We start from the raw sequence: 20,658 nt of genomic DNA, 5'->3' as shown, positions 1-20,658 counted from the left end.
CGTCATTTCACGCCAAGGAAATGAAAATTCGGAAGACCAGCCAAAGCTTTTTTCCAGTTCCCAACACTTGTATTAGAGAGATAGAATAAAAAAAGAAAGAGAGTGGAGGAAGAAAAGGGGAGTTTGTAAAGTGGCAGGATGGAATCCCATTAGCGCAGCGCAATTAGGCGCGCCCTCCATTAAAGAAGCCAAAAGAATCGTGCGCGGCACCGGAAAGGCGACGCCTTTGCGCTTGAGAACCGTAGAAATTGTTACCGGCACCGCCACCACGGCCACTCGAGCAGCCGCCAGGCACCCAGCAAGAACTTCCCACTCGCTCCCTTTCTATCCAGGCTCTGTCCTCTCGCCCCCCTCGCGTCCTCACTGCCACTTGAAATATTGGTGGGCGCGACCACTCCAGTGTTCAACTGCTCCGGGCTGTGATTTGGTGCGACTTGGTGGTGGTGGTGGTGGAACACGTCTTGGCCTCTGCTTCCTTGGAGGAATTGGAGCCGTTGGAATTCAGGAGCTTGCTGGCCATGGTCGAAGGGTTCGGGGATGGATTGAGGCGTGGAGGAAGAGGAGGGTAGTAGCTTCCTCTTCTTCGGTGCTCGGCTCTGGGCTCGCGGGACGGGGTCGTGGGAGCAAGCATGGCGGCGGGTTGGAACTGCGACAGGTATGGATGCCATTTTCGTCAGGCTTCAAATTTGGTTCCTGTTTTCAAGGTTCATTTCGCATGCCGTTAATGGGGGCGCCGGCGCCGGCTGTTCCCCTGGCTTCCCTGCCTGTTGTGGCGGCACAGCCGCTGCTACTCCCGGACTCCTGCCGCGGCGAACAACAGCTGCGTGATCGTTGTTGTGGAGCGCGAATTATTTATGCTATGTCTATATTGCTTATTTTCAGTACTCGTGTTTTTGCCATGTTCCCAGTGAGAAATTCGGTTATCACTGGCGTTATGTCGTACTCTTACTTCTTTGTTGTTGACTGAAAGTGAAATATATGACTCCTTTGTTGGATTTGGAGCTGTGGGACTAAGGAATTTTGTTTGTCTTATTTGATTGGTGTAGGGTACTAAGGTTTAGTTTGACTCCATCTTTATTTGCTTCTAGGAGGATGTAACTAGCATGGATAGATAATTGGTTGTGTTTGATTTATTCAGAAGGTTTGTTCATTGGATGGGCTGTCATAGCCGGTTATGAGTGATTATGATGTTGACGTGTGTGCGATTTCTTGTTATCTTCATGTTTACCAGGAAGAATCTCAATTTCCCAGGTCAAGTTTACAAAATGACATTTGTGTTAACTAAAAAAACCTAGTTGTTTCCCTAATTCAAACTTATTTGTCTGATAGTTTCTTCAATTAAATAAAGTTGGAAGCGCAGGTTATTTTAGGGTTTTCAATGTAAAGTTTGAAGTACAGGTTATTTTAGGGAATCATCCACTCTGCCTTATTTGTTTGATTTGGTTTTTGCCTGCCCCTTCTATTGGTGAATTAGTGCTTCAGCCTGAACATTCAGATCTTTCATTATGCCTATTTTACCTTGCAGTAGGAAAAAGGACATATCGTTTGCTGTAGTTGTCGTCGATCAGAGAAATAACTCTTACATGTTTGTATATGTGTATTCTAGCAAGCAAAACTCTGTATCTACTGTTTGTGCTGTCATTCTCGATAATAATCTTAGTATATTGTTGCCTCAAAAAAAAAAACACTTAATATACCAGATTTCCTTGTTGTTGGAATACAATACTTTTGTATCTATGTCAGTTTGAACTGACTTTTTTATTATTTTGGTGTCTTGACTATACTTATTATGACGTTTCGGAAATAAAATGGTAATTCAAATGCAATGGCAAAAAAATAATTTGATATGCTTGAGCATTTTTTAATTGTTCTGAGAATCATATTTCTGATCTGCCCCATTCGTTTTTACGCAATAACTTCTAATTTAGAGACAGTTTTAACTTTTCAGTGTTCCTATACCCAACAAAGTTCATTCCTGGAAATAGCCTAGTATAGTGAGAAGATTAAGGGCATTTTGTACCAAATTTGTCCTTGGAAGTCTTAGTTTCCTTGATCAGCATTTTCTCTGAAGCATGTAAATGTTTTTGTCTCTTTGTGGGCTTGCATGGTATTATTTTGTAGTAAGATGACCATTTGGACTAATTGTCTTGCTATGGTTTCAGGGTCAGCTGATCTTGCCGGATAGACCACTCTATTGTGTTATCTCATTATAAGTGAAGCCCCCACTGATGAAAAGCTGTTATCTTGGTTGCTTTCTTGAGGAGTACTGGTCACCAGATGGTAGCATGTTCTCTTCTGTGTGATTGGGCTTGATTATGGACTGATGCTCCTGATCACTCTTGTCCTGTGATCATCCAGAGTATATCATCTGTCAGCTAGTCTTTCCTCTATTGGAATCACCTCCCTTTATGAAAGAATCCTTGTTATAGGGCAAATCTCCTTTGGCAAACATTGTTCAGGGTGCATCACTTTGTTGGATATCCTGAGCATATTCTCCTCGTCGATTGAACAGCAGCAAAGAGACTTCCAAATGATATCCGTTAGGAAATTCTCATTTAGTTTGATGGAAGTTTCATAAGGTTTCTTATCATCTGATTTGCTGGGCAAATCTCCTTTGGCAGTACTTATTAATAGCTCTTTTGGGCAAATCTCCTTTGGCATTAGCTGCTTCAGATATCTCTCTGGGCAAATCTCCTTTGGCATTAGTTTCTAGCTGTTTCATATTGCTCTTCGGGCAAATCTCCTTTGGCACTAAATACCATTTATATTTACTATTTTTGGTAAATCTCCTTCAGCTGTGTGTACTAGCATCTATATCTGGGTAATTCTCCTTTGGCATTAACAGTCAAGTGTGCTGCCTGCCTGCACATAAGTTGTACGAAAATATCAAGAAGTAATTCTGGTAGGTAATACACCGATTTCCTTCAATGTGACATTTGTGGTTCCTGCAAAGCTGTGATGGCCATTCATTACTTGTATCCCATGATCCATAACTAGATGCACTTAAATGTAGGACATGTAACTCAAAATTAGAACACAAGGTTAGAGAGAAATGCTTATAGCTTATCCAATCCTCACTCAGTTAATTTGATAATGGCTGTGAAGATGAAAACAAATTGTGACATCAACATCAGTAGAAGGCTATGGGGCCATACATATGTATTTCAGTGGATAGAAAAGTCTCCACAAGGTTTCTCTGCCACTAGACCCTGTGGTTGCTATAGTCATGGAAGAATGGAAGGGGAAGAAAAAAGAAATAAGCATGTGGAGCAACACACAATCCAATGGCCAATAGTAGAACTAGATGGTAAACAGATAAATTTCGAGCATGCCAAGTGTTTCAGGAATTTGAAAGTTTTTGTGACAAAACCCCCGTAAAATATCCTTAAGTTATAAGGTTTGGATGTTTGGTATTGTTTAGGTGCTGGTTCCTCCCAGTACATTGCAAACACCATAAAGAGATATGGTTCTTTTTTCTCTCTCGTTACAATCTCTGATCCTCTTATATTTCCATTATTTTCCGCAGCAATACTTGGCCTTGGTCAGCTGGTGTATTGACATTCTGAACATCAATTTGCATATTGTTGTTTGTTCTTGAGATTACCACGTTACCCAAGCAGGCACACCTTACTAAGAAGGTAGGTAATTGTGGAGTAACATTTCTTAAACAAGGTTGTCTTCTACCATATCAATAACCAAGTGTGACATTGCAGGGCTTGAAATCATGGATTTGTTTGCAATTGACTCGGATAGTGAGTCTTATACTGGGACCAGTGACAGTGAAGACCAAGAATGTGAATTTGCATATAGCGACCATGCCCAAAACATCTTGTCCAGCCTGGATGAGAGCATTGTCAAGATTGATAATTTTCTGACTTTTGAAAGGGGGTTTCTGCATGGGGATATAGTCTGCCCTGTTTCTGATCCCTCAGGTCAGCTGGGACGTGTTGTTGGTGTTTCAATGCTTGTTGATTTGGAGACAAGCTCAGGTGACATAATTAAAGATGTAAACAGCAAGAAGCTATCAAGGGTGAGATCTTTTGTTTCAGGTGACCGTGTTGTTATGGGGCCATGGATTGGCCGAGTGATCAGAGCATTTGATCTTGTCACACTTCTGTTCAGTGATGGAGCGAAGTGTGAAATCCTGTTAAGGGATTTGGATGTACTGAAGCCTGTTCCTCCTATTCTTTTTGAAGATGCACCTTACTTTTATTATCCTGGCCAACGTGTGAGGATAGTCGATCCGTCAGTTTCCAAGTCGGCAACATGGTTGTGTGGATCATGGAGGCCCAGTAGAGACGATTGTATTGTCTCTCATGTTGATGTAGGGCTGGTGCATGTGAACTGGATCACATCTGTGACCAATGTTTGGGGAGATAAATCATCGAGTCCTTCAAACATTCAGGACCCAAAGAAGCTCACATTGCTGTCATGTTTCCCTTATGCTAATTGGCAACTAGGTGATTGGTGTGCTCTTATGGCCGACAACAATGGATATCTCTGGATGGATTCTGGCAAGTCTTGTATTCTTAGTGAAGACCATAAGTGTGACTCTCATGGGCACATGTATTTCGAAAGTTATGGTTCAGATTGTTCTCAAACATATGTTGTTGCCAAGACAAAGAGCACTGTCGATGTTCTGTGGCAGAATGGAACTGTATCTCTTGGTCTAGAACCCCAGGCATTAGTCCCTGTGAGTACCCTTGGTGACCATGATTTTTGGCCAGGCCAATATGTCCTAGAAAAACTGACTGTAGAGGATGCTGCAAAATGTCAGCGAACGGCAATAGTGAGAGATGTGGATGCACTGGAGCGAACAGTAAATGTAAAATGGATTGATCCAGCTCATAGTGACACTGTCAGCTATGGAAGTGACCCTGCAGTGGAGACTGTAAGTGTTTATGAGCTAGTAGAGCACCCAGATTTCTCCTTCTGCACTGGTGAGGTCGTTATCAGGTCAGCTGTGAACATAGACAAGTCTGAAGCAGATCTCACAAACGGGTCATTAGCAAGCAAAGAATCATTGGTTACCTCCTCTGGCTTCTTATCATGCATCGGAAATGTACTTGGGTACAAGGACAATGGAATTGAAGTTCAATGGGCTAATGGTGTGATATCCAAGGTAACTTAGCTTTAACTCTGCCACTAACTTCGTCATTCTGTCCTGGGTCCTTGTCATGTTTGATTAGTTAGTTGTCTACTTTCTTAAGCTGCATTTATTTGCCATGTATTAGTTATATGTTCCAGTCTTTTTTTGAGCATGAGCATAGGTCTGAACAAACTAGCGGTAACACATTTCTCTCTTGTCCAATGACAGGTGCAGCATTTTGAGATAATTGGATTGGACAGGCTTCTTGATAATAGTTCTCTAGAATCAATGAATGAGGAACATACAATTGGTGATTCGCTAGGCGAGGCTGAGCAGGAGGAAATGCACCATGAGGTCTGTCTGTCTCTCTTCCTCTCTCCCACCCTCTCTCCCTCCCTCCCTCCCTCTCCCCTCTCCCTCTCTTTCTCGACCTTTTAAACTCTATTAAGTGATTGCTGAACATTTTTTGTTTTTTTTGTTCAGATTGCTCTGGAGTCTACTGAAGACTGCACTGGGTCCTTGTGCAAAGCCACTGCTTTTCTATTTCCCAAGACAGCTTTTGACTTCCTGACAAATGTGGCTGCTAGTTTGTTTGGTACTCGTGGTTCTCCATCTCCAAGCTCAGTAAGTTATTTGTCGAGCAAATTCGGCCAAGTTCTTTTTTTCCAGAGTTCTAAAGTGAATTTGTTCTTCCAGGTTTCGGTAGATCCTCGATATGAAATTGTGAAGATGGCAGAAATGCAGCCATGTGTAGAAGAATTGCCAAAAGAAAAACAGATAGTGAAGTTTGTGGCGCAGATTGAGAAGCCAATCCTCTCTTCAGAAGATGCCATCTCAAAAAGATTTGATGTAGTCACTGACTGTTTGGATCATCATTTTGTGAAGGAAAATGGCCATGAAAGTGTAATGCAGCTTCTGAAGCTTTCACTAACATTTTTTTTCGAACAATAGTTATTGGTGCTGGAGAATTATGTGTAATGATGATTATTTTCTATTTTTAGGTTACAAGAGGTTGGCTGAAGAAGGTGCAACAGGAATGGAGCATCCTGCAAAATGATCTACCAGGTGTGCTTTTGAGCTTTTCTACTGTTTAATTCAGTAAATCTGAAACTCCAGTGGCTGTACCTCTTAGTAAATCTGAAACAGTGAAAGTGCAGTAGCTGTTTAATTCACTCATTATTTCTTAGAGATAGTCAATACTATTGGTAGCAAATTTGTACCATAACATTGAGTGCTGGCATACTTGCATTGGTGTTTAAGGCCAGGTGTAAGTCATAACACAACACTGGCAAATGTTCCATGTCATGGAAACCATATTACTGTTTCAAAAAAAAACATACTAGTACTTTCCTAGGTTTGTTGGATTGATTGCTATGTCTTGAGTCCTAGTCCATTTCTTAGTTTATTTCCTGTTTCCTACATTACTTAGTTGCTTCTTAGTATATAAAGGTAAGGTCATGTTTAGGAATCAATCTAGTAAAGAGCTTTGCACACCCAAGTCGTCTGATCAGACTATCAGAGTTTCATGGTGTTTGGGAAAACCCCGAGTTGATGATCTCGCCATTATCTCATGTTCTGGTCCACGATATTCCATCTCAAGCAGCTACACTTGTTCATAGGCATTACAGAGTACAGAAACCAACTAGGTGTAGCTTATTATGTGACCTTTCGTTGAAATGTAAAGTGAATTGCCCACCCTTCACCATAAGCTTAAGATTTTGAGTTGAACCGGTTGATGCATGCAACTCGATACCTTTGCATATTCAGTGTAGCTATCGAAGTGCTATATGAATGAACAATTGAAAGCATAACGATGGCATTCTTTGTAGGGTTTCTTGTCCTTGGTGGCTGAAAACATATCACCTAATAGTCAAGTACTAAGCAATCATGGAATCTGATCATTAGATGTAGGTAAACAATTAGTTATACTGACTATTAGATGTTATAGCAAGTGCATGTTTCTTAAAAACTGATGGGTTATACTTTCTAGTATGATGTTTATATGTATGCTTTGTTTTAATTATGCAGATGGTATTCATGTGAGAGTTTATGAGGAAAGGATGGATCTTCTGAGGGCTTGCATTGTTGGGGCAGCTGGAACACCTTATCATGACAACCTTTTTTTCTTTGATATTTTCTTTCCTCCTGACTATCCCCATGAACCACCTGTAAGCTCTTCCATTCCAGTCTCAATTGTTCTTGTATAAATCATACAGTTCTTTTTTTTTTCAAATATCAAATAGTGTAAAATTTTCTTTCCAGTCTGTTCACTATCACTCTGGTGGTCTTCGTTTGAATCCAAATTTGTACGAGTCGGGAAAAGTGTGTCTCAGCCTCCTGAAGACATGGACAGGAACTGGTAATGAAGTGTGGAATGCCGAGAACTCAACTGTTCTTCAGCTCTTGTTATCGCTTCAGGCCCTTGTTCTCAATGAAAAACCTTATTTCAACGAGGCGGGATATGACAAATTTGTGGGTAAGGCTGATGGAGAGAAGAACTCCATCACATACAATGAGAATGCTTTCCTGCTGTCATGCAAATCCATGATGTATGTTTTACACAAGCCACCAAAGGTATGTTGTCAGATCTGAAGTTGTCGTACTGACTAGTCTCCGAAATCATCTTAGTTCTTATGCATCTACCTTCAAACAGTTTGTATGTTTCAATTAAACTTCAGAAATAAAGAATGCTTCTGAATTCATAATGCTATGAGTTCGATTAAACTTCAATCAAACATCTCTGAAGTAAAGAATGCTTCTGAATTTATGATGCTATGAGTTGAGTATAGTATGTATTGTGGGAATCTCTATTGATTTAGCAAGTTGCTGCATCACTCAATGTTAATTGTTAAGATATGTATTGATGGAGTTGTCCTCATGTCTGAATTCAGCATTTTGAGAAGTTGGTCAAGGAGCATTTCACTTGTCGTTCCCTGCACATTCTGGATGCCTGCGAGGCTTATCTTGGGGGTGATCTTGTTGGACATGCGCACGACAAAGCATACATATCAGAGGACGGCAGCAAGAACTGTTCAACCGGTTTCAAGATAATGCTTGGTAAGCTTCTGCCAAAGCTTGTTACTGCCTTCTATGAGGCTGGTATCACCAGTGACCCGTAAACCAGAGCAAGCCTGCTCTCTACATCAGTAATGAAATTGGGACCCTTTTATATTGTGCGTGTATGTCGATGCTTGTGTATTCCAAATAAAATGTTGCCTGGTTTATGTGTTACTTATGCCTGTCTTGTAAATGTGGAACAGTATATACACATGATTGTTGAACTGATATGCTTGTCATGTAAATGCGGAACGGTATATACGCATGATTGGTGAACTGATATGTTGCTAAGCTAAAGGCAGCTAGAGACTGAAGTGTCTGGGTTTGGGTTGTATTCTGCTTTTGGTGTGAAAAAAATTGTATATATATGTTCAATGGTTTTTGGACTATCGACATAGCAGTTGTCTGTACATATTTGCTTATACTGCAATGTGAAATACAAAGGCAAGGCGATATCTCCATGATAAATTATCTTGGCTATGCTGAATTTATTTATTATTTATTTTTGAAAACAATTTATTATGCAAAAATGAAATTGGAAAGTGAACGATATCTGTTTCGTGAGAATAATCATTTTTCATGGTGCACACGTAGTACGTCTCCATTAATCATGCTTTTAGTCTTTTTTTCCTAAATCAAAGAATCATGTTGAAAAAAAATTATTGCTCCACTGTGTGATTTATTTTTCATAGAAGAAAGCCACAGACAAACAATACAATATGAGTCGCAACAAGAATCAAAGAATGACATAATACCAATTTTTTGGAGCAACTGTGGCAGGCACTCTGTCCTTTCATTATAGTGTAGGTAAGCAGAAATTAGTTTATATACAATTCCAACAAGGAAATTAAAGAAACCAACCAAGAAAACAGACATAGTACTAGATACTAATTGACAAATATAATTTAGCAAGAGACGCACGCGCTATCTGCAATTACACATCTATCTCTCAGTCCATGGAGAAGGTGTCCACTTATACAACTTACTAAACTTACTGTTGCAACATGGAGAACGATATGCATGGTTTAGTGAGATGGAAACTCTGGATAAAACAAATATATAAGGCTGCAGGCTTGTTTAATTTCGAGTTAGGATAATGTGCTGCTCACCTTCTTAGAGCAGATATCTGATACGTCTTGCTGTAGACTGAGATATTCGAGATTTTTTAATCTTGTGAGGAGACCTGCGACCCCATCTCCAAAGGAATGGCGCTCAAATGTATAAGCAATGCTAACCAACAAATTAAAGACGTGACATTAGGAAGCTGTGGTATCTTATCTTTGATCAAGTCAACTTGCCGCTCATCTCCCTGACGATCAAATCAAGGGTCAGAAACAGCAGATGCAATTAAGCAACAGGAAAAGGAATATTGTCAGCAATAGATCAGATTTGAACTTTGCATCTAGCAAAGCCAACGAATTGAAAGAGTGTGAAACAGACAGTGCAAATAAATGCCGCAGTCTCACAAGATATATACGTACCTATGGAACTAAAGGAGGATGCACGAGCAGAAAATAATGCCGCAGTCTCACAAAATATATTTGTTTTTATTTGGTAATTATTGTCAACGACTAACTAGATTCAAAATATTCATCTTGCGATTTATAGATAAATTGTGCAATTAATTTTTATTTTCGTCTATATTTAGTGTTTCATGCATATGCCGTAAGATTTGATGTGACGGGAAATCTTAAAAAGTTTTTAGTTTTAGGGGTGAACTAAACAAGGCCATATGTAAATTTTGTTAAAAGTAAAGTGCGTGATAAATAATTTGTTATTGGATTGTAGCTACGTGCCTAACCCCCACATTGTTTATTACAAATCATTTATAGTATTATTTACTTTCTTCGATGCAGCTATAAAATAAAATATTCTACGTCGTACTGGTGCGGATAGATGCATCGATAATCGCCTTCTGATTAGCATTAAAATATTAGAGAACACGTGGTTATGTGCATTATTATTGACCCACCGGCCACCACACCACACGTGAGTAGCCCTTGGCCCACGATCCAGTCTCCCAAGGTCTCCATATACTGAAGCAGCGGCCCGCCCCCCGTGCGAAGCTGATTACCTGAACTGGAATGGAATGCAGAAAGCCGCGAGGGGCCCAACTGCGCACCGGGCCATATAATAATAAAAAATAATAAAGAGATCTCTAAAAACAAATTCCAAAAATCCGAACTGCTTTCTCGCGTTATTACTCCTTCCGTCCTTCGGGCCGGTCTCGAAGAAACTTTTTTTTCTTCTGTATAAATAAACAAAAATTCCCTTCTCTCCTCAGTCTCCGCCGCCGCACTCATCATCCACCCAGACCCTCCTCCTCCCCCACCCATCTCGCCGGAACCCTAACGTCGACCGCCGGCGCTGCCCATCGGCGGCGATCGCATTGCTGCGCGTCCGATGAAGACCCGCGCCTCCAAGTGAGTCACGCCCTTCGCCGATCTATCTGGCCCCTCACCTCCTCCCGTCTCTTCCCCCTTCCTTCAATTCTGAATTTCTGATGCGGATTTGTTGATCTGCCGTTCCGGTACCCCTCGCAGGAGTTACCTCTGCGCGGGCAGTTCTTCGTTCGATGACCCCGACGTGGTCGAGGTGTCTCCGGCCGCGGCTGCGGGATGGACCCCTAGCCACCACAAGAGGAAGCGGAGCCAGGTGATTTCCAAATCGCCTTCTCCTTTGTTAGCTGCGCGTAGTTTTGTTACCGTCGTTGTTTCGGAATCGGGAATTGTGGTTTGTGGTGCGTGTGGATGGGTGACGTGTTGATGCCCACCGGATTGTACTGGTAGATTGAGTGCCGAGTAAAATTGACGGTTTCAGGCTGTGTAGAATTCATACTGCTTGTCTATAAGTCTGGATACCTGGGGACTGGTCTGGTTGATTTTCTTTATTGTGCTAGGGAAATAGTGAATTCTGATAAGGCCTGATGGTTATATGATGGCAGATTGCAGTTGATAAGTTAATTCGTGTGTCATATATTTGAACTAAAAATGTGATGTGTTGTGAAGTGTTCAATTGGCAATCCATCTTATTAGTAGTAGTCAACCATGGAAGTATGAACTAGTGGAACTAAAAAAAATGTAGTTTGTTCTCTAGAGAAAAAAAAACTCACCGACTACCTGAATGAATTCATGGGAATCAGAACTCTTATTAGTTTCTTAGGGAGCAATCGGCATGAGAAAGAAGAATTACATCATGACAATGCCACATAAGAATACTAAACTACCTCTAATAATATTAGTTCGGTTCCCCTTGCAACTTCATTTGATTCATCAGGTCCTTGATCCTTTTTGTGAACTTATGACAGTCTTCACCATCCAACACTTTATTTTTCCTTTTTTGGTAATCACAGTAGCCCTCTTATTTTCAATATGTTACACTGACAAACGAGTGGATTCTATTGTGGATGGTCTGAAATAAGCTTTGAGATATGTGACACTGAAAAGTGCTCTCATATCCTTTTTAATACTGTCAGAATTATCTTCATGAATCATTATGTGTGGCATAATTTCTGTTCTTTAGGTGCACAGGGTGAATGTTAAAACTATGACAAACAAATGGTCTTGTTTTATTATGGCAAATTAATAGCTTCTGAGCACATTTCATGTTACAATTATACTGTGTCAAAAGAGTGTTGCTTGCAGAACTGAATTGCAGTTCTAGAAACTACTAATTGATGCATTTTCTTCTGAAATTTGTGCTTGCTTCAACAATAGGTTGTACCTCAAGAAGTAATTGAAATTGATGATGATGATCCTGATGGAGTCATAATTATTGCTGATAAAGCACCAGTGGACAAGAATAAGCAAACTGCTGTATGCCCTTGCCCTATGAATTGGCCAAAGTATGGCAAGGTAAATTCCCTCGTATCTTTTTCTTTCTCATATTATTTGCTTTTATACCATGCAAGCTCAGACATGTTCTTTTTTTGTAAATAAATTCAGAGTGGTTGGTTTCCGGACATACCTGGCCCAAGCACATATGCTTCAAAACATACTGATTCCTGGGTTGATCACAAAGTGTTTCAAGATGAGGCAGTTTACAACTATTCTGATGAGTACCCCTATGAGGGATTTGAAGAAGACTATGCTTATGATGAAGATGAGTTTGAGGATGATGGTTATGATGCTCCACTTATTGAAAGTGAATTTAAATTTGGTTTGTCTGCCAAGTTTGATAACCTTGATGTTCCACCTGGTCTGGAGGCTTCTTTATCATGGACGCAGAAGACTGCTATTGAGATTGCAAATAAGACCAAACCCACTAAGGCTGTAGATGATAAAATCGAAGAAAAATACAAGGCCTTCAAACGATTTGATACTGTTGATGATCACAGTGATCATTATTATTCAAAGCCAGAAAAGAGAAGGGTTCAGGTGGTAAAAAAGGTAACTTTCTTTTTGCCCTGCCCTCGCTATCATTTATTGTCTTAGTTAAGTTCAGTACTCAAAAAATTTATTTTGACAGCCATCAAAAGACTGGGTGAAACGTATTCAGCATGAGTGGAAAGTTCTAGAGAAAGATTTGCCAGGTATGTAGCTGTTGCTTACTCTACCGTAATTTTATGAATTGGTTGCATTAGTGTTTTTGAATAGTACCACACTTGGTGCAACCATGTCTTTGTTAGTTGAAATACTTCTTTTGTCTTGAGAACATTTCCGTACTGTTTTTAAAACTTAGAAGGCTCTATTCATAATGGCCAAGAATGATTATAATCTCACTCGTCTGCTCTCAAGAAAATATTCTAATTTGTATTTTTTTTTTCCCAAATTGAATAGATACTATATTTGTGAGGGCATATGAGGATAGAATGGACCTGCTTAGAGCTGTCATTATGGGACCAGCTGGTACTCCTTACCATGACGGTCTCTTCTTCTTTGACATTTACTTCCCTCCTCAGTATCCAAATGTACCGCCGGTAATATTTACTTAGCACTTGTATACCAGTTAATTATTTTCCTTGTTTCTTCAGTTGCTTTATGGATCATGGGATGATCAGTTGATTCTATACAGATGGTGAATTACCGTGCTGGTGGTTTGCGGCTTAATCCAAACTTGTATGCTTGTGGGAAGGTGTGCCTTAGCCTCCTAAACACCTGGACTGGCAGTGGATGTGAGAAGTGGAATCCAGCCAATTCAACTATGCTGCAGGTCCTGGTCTCTATTCAAGCTTTGGTTTTGAATGCAAAACCTTATTTCAATGAGCCTGGCTATGCTATGCATGCTAACACAGTTCATGGGGAGAAGAAATCCCTGACATATAATGAAGATACGTTCCTGCTATCCTGCAGGACGATGTTGTACTCTCTTCGAAATCCACCAAAGGTATGCCTCTGTTATTGTTCTAATTATGGGAATACTACTTATTTCTGTAGTATTACTGAGCTTTTCGAAATCAATATAACAATGGCAAGCTTGCTGAATATGGCGCTCAACCTCTTGAACATGGAGATTTGATTTGTAGTATAGTACCTGTTGTGATAGAACTATTGTTTGTTTAGCCATCTATGCTTTTTCATATGCAAATCTAATGTGGATGTACTGCCTGCAGAATTTTGAGGATTTTGTTGCTGGCCATTTCCGCAAGTATGGGCGCAACATCCTTGTAGCTTGCAGAGCCTACCTGGATGGTGCCCAGGTTGGATGCCTTTCTGGTGATGGAGTGCAGGACGTTGATGAAGGTGACAAGAGCTGCTCGGTGAGGTTCAAGCAGTCACTGAAGAGACTTAATGAGGAACTTCTGATGGAGTTCACTGCGAAGGGTGCGGACTGCGACAAGTTCCTCACCGAGAAGGCAAGATCTGGAGCTTCCACATCCGCAGCGGATACCACACTGAGGCTGTAAGGCAGAGTCGGCTTGCTCTAAGAAATAAACTTAACCATTCAAGCTACGGCTCCTATCCTCAGTCGATAGGGGGCCACACCGCCACACATCAAGTTTAATGCCTGCGCTGCCGTTCATCTAACTGCTTTCTGTAGGTAGTCTATGTAAATATCCCTACCTAGCTCTTCTGGTAAAACATAATCGACTTATTCGGGTTTAGGGACACCATTCTACCATATAGGTATATAATAGCCTGTAAGGGTATTTATGTGCTGCTTTATCTGCGGAGCCATCGTCCGCAGCTCGGCAGCTTGTGTCGACATATGACGTTAGCTTGTGTCGCTATATGATTTGGGATCACCATTTGGATATCAAAATGAGGTTGATCAGGCGATTCCTGCCTAATTCGTTAGTGTGATCTCAGATCTCGTTACCTCAGGCTGTCAGGCTCGGTGTGCCTGCCACAGTGTCTGTTCATTGTATCGTATGTATATTTGTATATACTCCTCTATTCTAAATTATAACTTATAATTTTATTGGTATATTAAATTGGCTGTGTATGTAGATACAATATTTACTATATATCTAGATATACATTGTAACTAGATACACAGCAAATTTGATATAAAAAAATCAAAACGATTTATAATTTGGAACAAAGGAAGTAATTCGTTCCAAAAACCAAAAACTTTTTAAGAATTTCTGTCACATCGAATCTTGTGACACATGCATGAAACATTAAATATAAATGAAAACAAAAACTAATTGCATAGTTTGATTGTGAATTGTGAGATAAAGTTACTCCATAATTAGATAATATTTGTCAAATAAAAATAAAAATACTATAGTGTTAAAATCTAAAAAAAATTTTGGATCTAAACAAGGCCTCACTGGATGATGATGATGATGCTCTCCTGTTTCCTGTCCTGAGCTAGCGCTGCCGTCCACAGAGACATGCACTCGGACGAAGGACGACTGGATGGGCTACTTTTATCACCAGGATTCATTATTTATTTATTTATTTATTTGCGAAGGATTACGATTTGCCGCCGCAGCCTCGGCTACGTAGTACTTAGGCACCATCTGAAACAAAACGCTCATAGCCAGCCTTTGCTGATTTGCTGCCTCTCAAGTATTCTTTTACGAAACCTATTTTGTGGTTTCGTTTGGTTACTCACACTATCGTGGTCTAGGCAATGCACGCTTTGTTTCAGGCAAGTTATTTATTTTCTCCCTGATTTTTCTGCACCCAACTGGCCAACGGGGCACATGCTCCGTAACGCCCACCCGCATGGGTGGATGCAAATTACTACCCCAACCAACTTTACAGGCGACAATACGATCAGATGATGAATAGTACGTCATCACTGCTCCAATAGATCCAATTAAAACATAATATCACTCGTCACGCCCAATGGATCTAAAAAGCTTATCACTCTGGTCAAAAAGAGAGGAAAAACAAGAAAAGAAAACAAATTTTCCCACCCAATCCAAGAACAAAGGAAGGGAATTCCCATCTTCTCATTCACCAATTTCATCAGTTCTATTCTATGGTCGGCATTATTTTTTTTTTCCAACAAAGACAGGAGCTTCATACCTTGGAGAATCCATCAAGGCAGTTCTCGGTTAGACTTGACCAAATGCCATGATGGGTTGGACCAAAAAAATAATGTTAGTTCAATTTTGGCCCTTGCCAACCTGACGGACACATCGAGCCAAGCCTAGTTGAGCCATTTCTTGAGTACTTTTTCGTTAATTTCTATGTTGGCATGCCTTCTATGTTAGCACGGGTTATAGATAAACAACTAAGAGCAAGTATTATAGTAGGCTGTAAGCCAGCTAAATGCTGAGGTGGAGGAGAGAGAAGAGGAGAGAGAGTAAAAGTGGGCTGTAAGCTTACAGCCGGCTCAGACACAAAAACCAAGAAAATCTGTGAGACAGACAAGTGGCCCATGTATTAATAGTGATGGGCTAACCATTATATGAGTAGGCTGCAAGAAGGCTGTAAAGAAGTCTTACAGCCAGCAGCTGGCTGTATTATAATACTTGCTCTAAGGGCCATTGATACACTTGCTATGTCAAGACAAATTAGGATTTTCTTGGGTCGAAGTCAGGTCAAGTGGTCATGGTAAGGTTTGCTCTCACTAAGGGACCAAACTCGGGGAGAGTGTTGATTATCAAGGAGCACTGCTTGGGAGGGGCAAGCTTAGGGGGGACCGAGCCTGGAATGGGGAAGAAGGTAACTGCAAGGCTGACCTTGGGAGACTGAAAATTGAGGAGGATTGATTTGACCGAAGAGGGGCTTGATCTACGGCTAACGATGCTTCCTCGGACGACTAAAGCCAGTGGCACGACTACAGAAAAAGTCATTAGAGTGAATGAAAATAACGCCAATACAAATAGGAGGTCACTTTAGAGCTATTGGGAGTAAAGGCTTGGAGCCTTGGAGGAGAATTTGAGAGCCTCTTAAAAACGGTTGCCCTAGTAGGGTCCTTGCTACAGTGATGTTTTCAAGATTGTAAAATAAGGTAAAGTAAATGTAATCTATGTATGATGAATAAATCATTGCTGCAATGGATCTAGTATGGTATTCCCTCCATCCGAAAAAGAGTATAATTTTAACATTGTACCAAGTTAAAAAAAATCTTGAGTTTGACTAACTATAAAGAAAAAAATACCAGTATTTGTAATATCAAATAAGTATTATTAGATTTGTCCTAAGATATATTTTCATACTATATAATCATTTGGTGTCACAAATATTAATCCTTTTATCTACATGTTTGGTTAAATTAAGTTTTAGAGAAGTTAACCAAGAATGCGTTGTATTCTTTTTGAGAGATACCTAGATAGTAACAAAAACCAATCATTCTGGTAAAAAAAAGTAAGAAAAGAATATTCCCATCGAATCCATGAAAAACTGAAAGGAAAAAAAAAATCCCATCTAACACACCAACAGCTTAAACCCGCGAAGTCAAGCCTTCCGCCGCTCCTCTCCTCCCCCCGTCGTCCTCTCCTTCCCCGAACAAAGACCTGGGCGAGGGGAGGGGGAGACGAGATCTCACTCTCCGCTTCCTCTCCGCCTCCAAAATGGCGCCACCGCGCGCAAACCCTAGCCACCACCCGCTCCTCGTCCTCCCCCTCCTGCTCCTGCTCCTACTCCTGATCCCCGCCGCCGCGGCGGATGCCTCCCTGTCCTCCTTCTCCTACTCCCGCCACTGCCCCAACCTCCCGTCCGCGCTCGACCTGCCCGGCGGCCAAGTTTCCGCGCTCGGGCCCGACGCCCCTGTCCCCGTCCCCGAGGTCTCCACCGGGTACTTCGTCGGCGGAGACCGCATCTTCGGCTCCGACACCTACCAGCCGCGCTCCTTCTCGCTGTTCCCCTCCTCCGTCGCCCGCACCACCAACGCGTCGCTCCTCCACGTCTCCGCCACTCTCACCGTCTCCGGCGGGCGCCGCCCGTTCCGCGACCGCGGCGGCCGGAACCTCTTCGAGTACGACGGCCGCGCGCGCCACTTCCGCCCGCACCTCCCGCGCTTCACGGGGCGGCGCGGCTCCATCACCTTCGGCCTGGAGGGCTACTACTCCACCGCGTCCGGGGACCTCTGCATGGTCGGCACCGGGTCTGGGCGCTCCGTCGACGGCACGCCCGTGCACTTCCTCCCCGTCGTGCTCCGCCTCGGTTTCCCCATCCCCGCCAACGTGACGCGGCCCTTCGTCACCGGTCGCCTCGAGAACGTCGACACCATCAACCCCATCGAGCCCATCTCACTCGTCGCCTACGCCCAGGAGGGCTACGTGTACGGGGAGAGCGCCTCCTGCCCGCCGCCGCCTGCGGGGAGGCTTGACGCGCTGCAGGTGTTCGAGAATAGGAATTTCTCGTGCGCCCACCTCAGTTCCATGCTCAAATCGCCGTTCAGGTTGGACTACCCGAATGGCAGCGAGTCGATCGCATCTTCACTGGGGATTCACCAAAGCTACATGTATGTCAACCGGATGCACTGCAACGATGATGGAGCTGTCCGCGCTTATGTGGCGTTCACTAACCAGACAGAGGTATCAAGGTACTACTTCATGCTGGGGGAGAAGGCTGTCGTGGTGGATGGGTTCTGGGATCAGAAGAGCAGCCGGCTTTGCCTCAAAGGGTGTCACGTGGTGAAGGGGCCATCCCGTGTAGATTTGGCAGTGGGTGAGTGTGGAATTGGGATGAGCTTCTGGTTCCCGGCAGTGTGGTCTTTACAGCAACGGAGCTTTTCTGCTGGTCTGGTCTGGAATGCAAGTCTAGAAAGTGGTGAGGCCATTGCTGCAGGTTCTAGTGCAATCACTCCCAACTATAGGGGCAATCTTTCTGGTTTGAAGTATAATTACACTAAGGTGGATGAGGCTATGAAGCACTATGAGAAATCTGGATGGAACAAGAACAGGAAAGGGAAGTTCCCAGATAGCAATTCATACCGGGACTTGGTGTTCCGTTTCTTCGTGCAGAAAGGAGGCGGCTCTGGATATGCCTCACCCGTCACAATTGGATCAATGTTGTTTGATGGTAACTCTTTGGTTGATCAAGATCCCCATTTTCAGCATGTCACAGCCGAGATGAAGCAAAGACTGCTTAATGTCAGCTATGATATCTACTATGTTGGCAATTGGTCTCTAGAATCATTCCACCGTCGACATATCTCTGCTGAGGGTGTTTATGATACTAAGACAGGTTCCCTTTGCATGATCGCTTGTCGAGAACTTAATGTCTCATCAGATTGTGAAATTCTGGTGACTGCTCAGTTTTCTTCTTTGGATGCAAAGGTTGCACAGCATGTGAAGGGGACAATCAAAAGCTTGAGGAAGAAGACTGACCCTCTTTTCTTTAAAACACTGGACATTGCTTCATATGGGATGTATGTAGAGCAAGTGGACGAATCAATATGGAGAATGGACTTAGAAAGCACCATGGCCTTGATCTCTATGACACTAGCATGCATCTTCATTGCTGTGCAGCTATTTCATGTCAAAAAGGTCCCTGAAGCACTCCCTGCCATGTCTATCACCATGCTTGTTGTTCTGGCTCTTGGCTACATGATCCCTCTTGTGCTGAACTTTGACGCTCTCTTCAAGAACAGCAACAAACAGACTGTTCCACTTTCAGGTGGTGGATGGCTTGAGGTGAATGAAGTTATGGTGCGAATCATTACCATGATAACCTTTCTGCTGCAGTTGCGTCTTCTTCAGCTGGCTTGGTCTGCACGATCTGTGGATGTCAGCAAAGCTGAGTCATGGTCTGCTGAGAAGAAAGTGCTCTGGATATGCTTGCCACTGTACATAATTGGGGGAGTTATTACTTGGGTTGTTCACATGAGATCGAACCACAGCCGAAGAATGCTAAGGCAGGTTGTCCACTTGAAGCCAATCGAGCATGCATTCTGGGAGGACCTTGTGTCTTATTGTGGATTGATACTCGATGGGTTCTTGCTCCCTCAAGTGATCCTAAATGTGTTCTCAGATTCCAAAGTTAGAGCCCTTTCCCCAGGGTTCTATATTGGAAGCACCTTAATCCGTGCGCTGCCTCATGTGTATGATGTGTTCAGGCGACAGCATTTTGTGCCCAGCTTGAGACCATCTTACATGTATGCGAGCCCTCATGATGATCTCTTCAGCCTTGCTTGGGACATCGTCATACCTTGCGGAGCACTACTACTGTCGGTGCTTCTCTTCTTTCAGCAGTGGCGTGGAGGAGCTTTCTTCCTTTGTTCGAAGAACAGGAAGACAAGAGAGTATGAAATGGTTTCCACAGTCAGTTCTTAAGAAAAGTAAGTGGATATGAAATGTTTTTACAGTCAGTTCTTGAAAAGCTTTACATCATTGTTGCAAGGGAATTATAGGGGAGGTTTACATGTAGACTAAAAGAATAGCTCTTTCCTTTCCCAATCGTTGTTTCCTTTTGCAAATGTGCTTGGTTGCAATGAAAATCACGTGCATGTATACGAAATATGATTAATACACAAGTTGAGCAAGTATTGGGGGTCCTGATTTAGGATTCTTATTACCTTTTACTCTGTTGCTAATTAGTGAGCAGTATTCTTCTCATGTGCTAGCTCCTCTCTTGGTAATTCGCCTCGCCTTTTGTGTGTCTGATAAGTGAGTTTGTATCTCAAAGTTTCAGTGCACTTCCTGTGTGTAAGGCGGATGATATCACTATTCCGGGTTTACAAACCATACAGTTGAACCTAGTCGTCCATACTATACGTGCATATCTATATATACATATACTATATAGTATACACAATAAAGCAAGCATCACGACCATATTAGTGGCTACTTGGTGACTAACTATTGAGAGTTGATTGCTGTCATTGTTGTCAAATCGTCTAATCGATTCTATTAGATCCTAGTTGGTGTGGCACACCGATCATCAAATCACCTAATCGATTCTAATGGCCATAGCACCGATCAACTTGTCTAATTGTGCTTACTTGTAGTGCATAACTGATTGGCATGGCACCGATAAACCTGACTAATTGTATACACAACAGCCGTGCGACATCTTAGGATGGAGCATAGTAAGCAAGGGCGTAGTGGCACAAGCACAACAAGCATGCAAGAGGTCGGCGCTGGCGCCCAGAGTAAGGGATAGGGGAGGGAAAGGGCACACTCACTGGCAGCAGAGTCATCACGAAGGGCGGCAACTTCACCACAG

At 42.3% G+C, this 20,658-nt stretch overlaps 2 protein-coding genes across 3 annotated transcripts; both read left to right on the top strand.

The window, feature by feature from the left end:
- LOC8074577 (probable ubiquitin-conjugating enzyme E2 23) lies at nucleotides 90–8,558 on the top strand. 2 transcript variants are annotated; one of them, XM_002441455.2, is made up of 11 exons: nucleotides 90–655; nucleotides 2,163–2,902; nucleotides 3,527–3,638; nucleotides 3,714–5,122; nucleotides 5,318–5,443; nucleotides 5,573–5,713; nucleotides 5,786–5,992; nucleotides 6,091–6,154; nucleotides 7,118–7,257; nucleotides 7,352–7,663; nucleotides 7,981–8,558. In XM_002441455.2, exons 4-11 carry the CDS (start codon nucleotides 3,725–3,727, stop codon nucleotides 8,206–8,208), a joined length of 2,616 nt encoding a protein of 871 aa, XP_002441500.1. In that variant the 5' UTR covers nucleotides 90–655; nucleotides 2,163–2,902; nucleotides 3,527–3,638; nucleotides 3,714–3,724; the 3' UTR covers nucleotides 8,209–8,558. The 2 variants fall into 2 exon arrangements, with proteins under 2 accessions (XP_002441500.1, XP_021303134.1); XM_021447459.1 differs by having other exon boundaries at nucleotides 2,163–2,906.
- Nucleotides 10,374–20,026, top strand: LOC8074576. Its single transcript, XM_002441454.2, has 9 exons — nucleotides 10,374–10,569; nucleotides 10,690–10,801; nucleotides 11,863–12,000; nucleotides 12,091–12,534; nucleotides 12,614–12,677; nucleotides 12,925–13,064; nucleotides 13,160–13,471; nucleotides 13,698–13,989; nucleotides 16,945–20,026. Exons 1-9 carry the CDS (start codon nucleotides 10,550–10,552, stop codon nucleotides 19,764–19,766), a joined length of 4,344 nt encoding a protein of 1,447 aa, XP_002441499.2. The 5' UTR covers nucleotides 10,374–10,549; the 3' UTR covers nucleotides 19,767–20,026.

Source organism: Sorghum bicolor, chromosome 9, assembly GCF_000003195.3.
Source record: "Sorghum bicolor cultivar BTx623 chromosome 9, Sorghum_bicolor_NCBIv3, whole genome shotgun sequence".
NCBI lineage: Eukaryota > Viridiplantae > Streptophyta > Magnoliopsida > Poales > Poaceae > Sorghum > Sorghum bicolor.
Note: the sequence above shows the minus strand (reverse complement) of the source record. Positions and strands in the feature narration are given on the sequence as shown.

Bases quoted from the DNA above. Each gene is read 5' to 3' on its own strand.
- LOC8074577 (XM_002441455.2), top strand. From the start codon at position 3,725: ATGGATTTGTTTGCAATTGACTCGGATAGTGAGTCTTATACTGGGACC. The intron at 5,123-5,317 runs GTAACTTAGCTT...GTCCAATGACAG, and splicing joins CTAATGGTGTGATATCCAAG to GTGCAGCATTTTGAGATAAT. The intron at 7,664-7,980 runs GTATGTTGTCAG...GTCTGAATTCAG, and splicing joins TTTTACACAAGCCACCAAAG to CATTTTGAGAAGTTGGTCAA.
- LOC8074576 (XM_002441454.2), top strand. From the start codon at position 10,550: ATGAAGACCCGCGCCTCCAA. The intron at 12,001-12,090 runs GTAAATTCCCTC...AAATAAATTCAG, and splicing joins ATTGGCCAAAGTATGGCAAG to AGTGGTTGGTTTCCGGACAT. The intron at 13,990-16,944 runs AAGGCAGAGTCG...AAACCCGCGAAG, and splicing joins GGATACCACACTGAGGCTGT to TCAAGCCTTCCGCCGCTCCT.